Raw genomic sequence first — 7,998 nt, 5'->3', positions numbered from 1 at the left:
CTCTTGAATACTTTCAACCCTGTAACATTTGGGATAGTGCCAGAGCACCAGAACAATTAATAATAAACATGAATCCTGTAATACATGTATGTAGCAGACACATCTGAAACTAATGATTTGTTCCATACAGATCTATACAACAAAAGGCAGCTAATATATATATATATATATATATATATATATATATATATATATATATATATATATACACACACACACATATATATATATATATATATATATATATATATATATATATATATATATAAATATATACGCATATGTATATGTATGTGTGTATATATATATATATATATATATATATATATATATATAAAAGCATCAGTGTGTCTGGAATATCCTGATAGGATAGGACAGCTGATGATGCAGTTATATATTCCTCCAGTATCACTAGGGAGATATAAATACAGTGTATAATGGATGTTAGTGTATAATCCTCCTCATGTATCACAGGGAGAGTACAATTGTTTTCTATCCATCTCCTGATAACTCCCTGTGACCCCCTTCCCCTATCATCCAGTATCCCAGGGGTGGGGGGGGAGCCGGCTGCCCCCTCACTCCAGCCCGAGGACTCAGGTTTCTCCTCACAGATGTTAGGCCCCAGGAATGTAGTTCCGGCTCCATGAGGGGGAAGGGAAGAGAGAAAGTAGTACCTCTGGAATTTCGCTCTCTGCGCCCGTTTCTCGCACGTTTCGCCGGGTGTTTTGGGTCCGGGGCGGTGAGCGGCGGGCACGGCAGCGGCTGGGCTCGGTGTGAGGGGCCGGGAGCTGGAAGGAGGTGCCGGATCACTCCGCCGGTGGAGCAGGAGGGGGAGCCAGGCGGGAGAGGAGGAGGAGGAGGGATAGTGCCGCGGCCGGGTCACATCATGGAGGGGCCGGAGCGGGGCAGCCGGGGCCTGGGGACAGCTCAGTACTGACGGTATGTCCGGGCCCTGCCGGTAACACACAGACATGGGGACCGTGCTGAGGAGCCTGCTGGTCTGCAGCCTGAGCTGCCTGCTGAGGGGTGAGTGCGGGGGTCCCGGGGGTGAGAGGTAATATAGGGATACCCGGGAGAGAAGGTGTATTCATGGGGTCCCAGGGAGGAGGGGGTACAGTATGGGCTGTAAGAGGTGATTGATGTGTATCGGGGGGGTGATAGGGGCTGGGGCACAGGGGTAATGATCTGTGAGGGGGGGGGGGGGTGATAGGAGCTGGGGCACAGGGATAATGATTTGTGGGGGGGTGATAGGAGCTGGGGCACAGGGATAATGATTTGTGGGGGGGTGATAGGAGCTGGGGCACAGGGGTAATGATCTGTGGGGGGGGGGGGGGTGATAGGAGCTGGGGCACAGGGATAATGATCTGTGGGGGGGGGGGTGATAGGGGCTGGGGCACAGGGGGTAATGATCTGTGGGGGGGGGTGATAGGAGCTGGGGCACAGGGGTAATGATCTGTGGGGGGGGGGTGATAGGGGCTGGGGCACAGGGGGTAATGATCTGTGAGGGGGGGGGGTGATAGGAGCTGGGGCACAGGGATAATGATTTGTGGGGGGGTGATAGGAGCTGGGGCACAGGGGTAATGATCTGTGGGGGGGGGGGGGTGATAGGAGCTGGGGCACAGGGATAATGATCTGTGGGGGGGGGGTGATAGGGGCTGGGGCACAGGGGGTAATGATCTGTGGGGGGGGGGGTGATAGGAGCTGGGGCACAGGGGTAATGATCTGTGGGGGGGGGGTGATAGGAGCTGGGGCACAGGGGTAATGATCTGTGGGGGGGGGGTGATAGGGGCTGGGGCACAGGGGGTAATGATCTGTGAGGGGGGGGGGGGTGATAGGAGCTGGGGCACAGGGATAATGATTTGTGGGGGGGTGATAGGAGCTGGGGCACAGGGGTAATGATCTGTGGGGGGGGGGGTGATAGGAGCTGGGGCACAGGGATAATGATCTGTGGGGGGGGGGTGATAGGAGCTGGGGCACAGGGGTAATGATCTGTGGGGGGGGGGGTGATAGGAGCTGGGGCACAGGGGTAATGATCTGTGGGGGGGGGGTGATAGGAGCTGGGGCACAGGGATAATGATTTGTGGGGGGTGATAGGAGCTGGGGCACAGGGATAATGATTTGTGGGGGGGTGATAGGAGCTGGGGCACAGGGGTAATGATCTGTGGGGGGGGGGGGTGATTGTGGGGGGGGGTGATAGGAGCTGGGGCACAGGGGTAATGATCTGTGGGGGGGGGTGATAGGAGCTGGGGCACAGGGGTAATGATCTGTGGGGGGGGGTGATAGGAGCTGGGGCACAGGGGTAATGATCTGTGGGGGGGGTGATAGGAGCTGGGGCACAGGGGTAATGATCTGTGGGGGGGTGATAGGAGCTGGGGCACAGGGATAATGATTTGTGGGGGGGTGATAGGAGCTGGGGCACAGGGATAATGATTTGTGGGGGGGTGATAGGAGCTGGGGCACAGGGATAATGATTTGTGGGGGGGTGATAGGAGCTGGGGCACAGGGGTAATGATCTGTGGGGGGGGGGGGGTGATAGGAGCTGGGGCACAGGGGTAATGATCTGTGGGGGGGGGGTGATAGGAGCTGGGGCACAGCGGTAATGATCTGTGGGGGGGGGTGATAGGAGCTGGGGCACAGGGGTAATGATCTGTGGGGGGGTGATAGGAGCTGGGGCACAGGGATAATGATTTGTGGGGGGGTGATAGGAGCTGGGGCACAGGGGTAATGATCTGTGGGGGGGGTGATAGGAGCTGGGGCACAGGGGTAATGATCTGTGGGGGGGGGGGGGTGATAGGAGCTGGGGCACAGGGGTAATGATCTGTGGGGGGGTGATAGGAGCTGGGGCACAGGGGTAATGATCTGTGGGGGGGGGGTGATAGGAGCTGGGGCACAGGGGTAATGATCTGTGGGGGGGGGTGATAGGAGCTGGGGCACAGGGGTAATGATCTGTGGGGGTGTGATAGGAGCTGGGGCACAGGGGTAATGATCTGTGGGGGGGGGTGATAGGAGCTGGGGCACAGGGGTAATGATCTGGGGGGGGGTGATAGGAGCTGGGGCACAAGGGATATTGATCTGTGGGGGGGGGTGATAGGAGCGAGGGGTGATTTGAGTAAGAAGGGGTGAAGCTATTGGTTACTAGTGGTTAGAGTGGAATGGGAAAGGTGTTTGGGGTATACCAGTGACAGAGGAAATGGGTGACAATCTAGCAGAGGGCAGACTTATTGGGGGATAGTAGTGGTGGGGGAGAATGTTTGAGAATTTATCAGGTTATAGTTGGTGTGATTTAACAGGGAAACATTTATTGGGGATATCAGTGGCAGGGGGAGTTGTTGAGAATATGTGGCACAGAAGGGAGGTGTTTGGGTAACAGGATGGGGAGAGGGGTAGTAATGTGGGGCATAGAGGTCAGGAGATTGGACAGTATAAGGGGCTGAGGGGAAAAGGTGAGGTGCCTGGGAATAGGGTAGGAGTTTGGGTTACAAGGAATTAGGGGACACTAGTGGTAGTGGGGATCATCTGGTGATGTTTTGTTTGGTTGAGGATGGATCCTGTGTGGGCTGGAGGGTATAATCAGGCATCCACTAGAAGTTATTTAGTGTCAGTAAACATGCTTATACATTTACACCCACTTATTGTTTATAGTCTACTTTTGTGAATGGGGTCTTCACTTTAATCTAATTTTTATTTAATTTTTTTGGTATAATTTTCGGGGCGTTGGTCCTGGAGTAAGTGACTTTAGTGCATGTGTTCAGAGTCAATGTAACATATATTTTAAGTAGTGGGTTCTTGCAATCATTCTTAGTATGGTTTTGAAGAGAGAAATCTTTTTTTGGGAGTGGAGAGAGAGGGATGTTGTTTAATTGCTTTGTTTTCCTCTTTATTTTTATATATTTATTTTGGAGTTTGCAAAAGTTGCCAGTTAGTCAGTCTGATCGCTGTGTCTCCTGTTGAGTATTTGTTTTTGGGGGGAGTATGTTAAGTAATCATGGCCCCAAGGGAACTGCATGGGACCATGATTGTTTATTTATTTTGGCTGCCTCCTATCATGCATTGCTGGACTCTGAGTAAGCCCCCTCCCCACAAAATCAATTTGCATGCTAATAGCTTTTACATAAAGACCTCAGTAATTTTATGTTTTGTTACACAGATCTTTTCCATTGAAAATACATTGATTTGTTTTGTGCTTTTCTTAGATTTTGCATGTATTTGACAAAGAGGTCACACTAATGATGGGGTGAGAAGTATTCTGGCTGCAAATCTCTTTTACGCTTTTACAGATGTTTTGTGTTTATATTGTGCAAAAGCTGTAATATATTTAGATTGCTGCACTCCATAAATGTTTGTGAGGAAAGAAATGTCTGAGTGAAAGTTACTTTTTGATTATTTAGGCACTTGAACGTTGGGTTAAAGGTGTTCTGTGTTATTTTTTTTTGCTTTTGTATTGTTAATATTAGTCAGTTTGGGCTAAGTCTTGTTATTTCAGTCTGGAAACTTTAAAGCCAAAAGAGTTTTAAGCAGATTTCTGATAACTCCTTAAGATCATAGTTTAGTTCAAACTGTAGTGTTGGTTCCCCTTTCTTTGTCTAACTTTCCAGCAATGAACAGGTTAACTCATTGACAAAAGGCTCCTGCATTCCTGTAGGATGTGGGAATGAAAAACACTTCTCAGATGTCTGTTTTAATTGTAAATGCTTCTACCAGAAGTTTTTTTTTTTTTAAACAAAGATTTGCACATTAGTGAATCTGATTAATCTTCCAGATAGGAAACAGTTTGTAGTTTGTTAAAGTCGGAATTTATTAGGAATAATTCTATTTTTTTCCATCACTCTGTGAGAGTGAAATAAATCCAACTTTGATTAACACTCTCTGGCTAACAATCAGTGCAATGGTTATTTTCCTGGGCAAGAGGATTGAGAATGATTTCCAAAAGCTGGTGGGGTTAGCTTGCAAACTAACATAGTACAAAAAAATTTTTTTTCAGTCTGCATTTTTTTTCCCCTGCTCCATATTGTGTCCAGCTAAGACAGTTGGTTAAGTATATTTACTGATATACCAGCAATGATTAATTTCTAGATGGTATATCTGTGAATCAAAATTTAGTTTTGGGGGGTTATTTGTCCATGTGAATCTGTGGGAGACTTAGGTCTCGTGCTCATTGGTGTTAAAAAGATGCTTTCTGTGTTTTTTTTTTTAAAGCTTGTAAAACGCATGTAGATGGGGGTGACTGTAGCGTTCCCATACCCTCTGCCGCTGTTACTAGTGTTGCAGTAGTGTTCTGGTTTTACCGCTGATAAAAATGACTCTTAACAACATAGTGTTTGCCATGAGATTTCCCCCCCCTCCACTAATTCAACACCAGTGGGGCAGCACGGTGGCTCAGTGGTTAGCACTTCTGCCTCACAGCGCTGGGGTCATGAGTTCAATTCCCGACCATGGCCTTATCTGTGTGGAGTTTGTATGCTCTCCCTGTGTTTGCGTGGGTTTCCTCCGGGTGCTCCGGTTTCCTCCCACACTCCAAAAACATACAGGTAGGGTAATTGGCTGCTATCAAAATTGACCCTAGTCTCCCTCTCTCTCTGTCTGTGTGTGTGTATATGTTAGGGAATTTAGACTTTAAGCTCCAATGGGGCAGGGACCGATGTGAATGCGTTCTCTGTACAGCGCTGCGGAATCAGTGGCGCTATATAAATGGTGATGATGATGATGGGGCACCTTGTCTTAAGAAGTTACCTGTGATGATGTTTTCTGCCTGCATGAAACCTTTTACATGTATTTTAATTTTTGGCTTCCCATGTCTCTTAAAAACAAAGTGTACGTAAGTCATAGCGGGGTATTCCACGTACATTATGGTTATCCAGTACCGTTCTTTTTTTTCTTGTCTTTCCTAAAGATACGCTGACATGTTTTAGTGGAACTAGGGTTAAAAACTAAAATTGAATTGAAGGCAGCTAGGCCGTAGCCCTCAATAAGAGCTAAACTCCCATCTCCCCACATCTTGGGTAATGAATCCAATGCTGGAAGAGTACTTTACAATCTGGTCTCCATAGGGTCACTCTGGGACAGACAGTAAGGGGAGATGCATGCCAGCCGTTCGTGGCTCTTTAAAGAGATTCTTCTGGTGTCTGTTCCATATGGTGTGTGGACTGCAGCTGCAGCTCAGCTGAGGCCTCCTACACCTGGAAGTCTTTATAGACACTTACAGTGGCACCCTTCACCCGAAACGCGGCTGTTATTCTCTGTGTAAAACCCTCTCCAGTAGTCCTTATAATATATGTGTGTGTGTGTGTGTGTGTGTGTAATATATATATATATATCCCCCCCCCGCCTTGAAACTGATGTTTGTTTAAGGTGTTTGACATTCAGTTGAGAAAGTGTCTTGCACAATAATGGGGATCAGATGTGATGTTAGGACGGCTGCTTATCAATCCTGTGCTTGTTCTGTTAATTGTCAAGGACCCTGGTTCTTGTTCCACAAACTGCAGTGTATGTAGCGCTGTGACAGCATTTCTAGAAGGAGAGAAACTCCTCTCCTGCTGACATCAACAAAATACCAGCTAAAGGATATTTAGGACACAGCACAAAGTGCCACATTAGGTACATGTAGTCTAGGGGCTAGATTTACTAAGCTGCGGGTTTGAATAAGTGGGGATGTTGCCTATAGCAACCAATCAGATTCTAGCTATCATTTTGTAGAAGGTACTAAATAAATGATAGCTAGAATCTGATTGGTTGCTATAGGCAACATCCCCACTTTTTCAAACCCGCAGCTTAGTAAATCTAGCCCTAGGAGTCTAATAATGATCATGAAAAATGCAGCTTCAATGTTTGTGGAAGAAAATTTAAATTTAAAACTGACTTACAATGCAGGCAGCCATTAGCGGGAAGGGTTTGAAATTGTTGCAACGTAAAAGCAACTGTACGGTGTAGGCTGTAAAGAACCACTAAACAGCAACAAGTTTTGTAGGTAAAATGGTTTGCTCAATGTTACCCTGGCATTCTACTGCAGCTATGTTAAAAAGTAAAATATTACCTCCCTACTCTGTTGGACAACTGAAGCTCTTTCCACATCTATAGACAGTGTTTCGTACAGGTCAAAAAACTGAGTATTCTGTCATTTCCGTTACCTCGCCCCCATGTTGAATCAGCCAATCCACATAGTTGTCAGTCACTCTGTGTCTGCTCAGTTAGAGAAGCCCCTTCCTCAAACATGGCAGCTTTCTGCAGAGGAGTGGAAGAGATCATGGCGGACATATTTAATTGTGTGTAAACACTCCAGTTATTTTGTATATATTATCCAGCTCAGTAATGCATTTATTTTCCTATCCATTCATTTTAAATATTAGCTTTACATGGTAGAGCGGGTTAGGAGCGATGGTTCCTGTTCTGCATTTCTCCTTTATTGGTAGCTGTAGAGCATTTTTCCCATTTGAGGGACTAACTTCTCTTGTGATCTTTCCTTTAGCATCTCCATTACTGCTGTACGCCAATCGGCGCGACCTGCGACTGGTGGATGCCGGTGGGACGAAGGGGAACTCTACCGTCATCGTCACTGACCTGGAGGATGCCGCCGCCGTGGACTTTGTGTTTTTCCGAGGCTTCATTTATTGGAGCGACGTGAGCGAGGAAGCTATAAAAAGGATTGATTTTAACAAGAACGGAAGCTCGCAGGATGTTATCATTGCGGGTTTAGTGTCGCCAGATGGACTGGCCTGTGATTGGTTAGGGGAGAAATTGTATTGGACAGACTCTGAAACGAATCGAATAGAGGTTTCTAATCTTGATGGCACTTTGCGGAAAGTATTATTCTGGCAAGAACTGGACCAGCCCCGGGCAATCGCCCTGGATCCCACGAGAGGGTGAGTGTGACTAACGGGTCTCCGTAGAGCAATCTAGTGGGTTATAAAGTTGTGCAGGTTTGGTTTAGATTTGCTGCTCCACCCCACTGTTTAATTAAAACCACCATAAGCAATTACCTGTTAATTTAGTGTTGATTAACGT

At 47.2% G+C, this 7,998-nt stretch overlaps 1 protein-coding gene across 2 annotated transcripts in view; it reads left to right on the top strand.

Annotated features, from left to right (window-relative positions):
* The first annotated feature begins 877 nt into the window (after positions 1-877).
* Positions 878-7,998, top strand: part of LRP6 (LDL receptor related protein 6) — a 45,611-nt gene continuing 38,490 nt past the window's right edge. Inside the window, exons 1-2 of one of the 2 annotated variants that reach the window (XM_075210666.1) lie at positions 878-1,026; positions 7,463-7,856. In XM_075210666.1, the coding sequence (XP_075066767.1) occupies positions 972-1,026; positions 7,463-7,856 (449 nt within the window). In that variant the 5' untranslated portion in view covers positions 878-971. The remainder of the gene's footprint in view (positions 1,027-7,462; positions 7,857-7,998) is intronic. The other variant, XM_075210667.1, reaches the window with a different exon arrangement.

This window comes from Mixophyes fleayi, chromosome 4 (assembly GCF_038048845.1).
Source record: "Mixophyes fleayi isolate aMixFle1 chromosome 4, aMixFle1.hap1, whole genome shotgun sequence".
Lineage (NCBI taxonomy): Eukaryota > Metazoa > Chordata > Amphibia > Anura > Limnodynastidae > Mixophyes > Mixophyes fleayi.
This window is presented reverse-complemented; position numbering and strand designations above follow the sequence as displayed.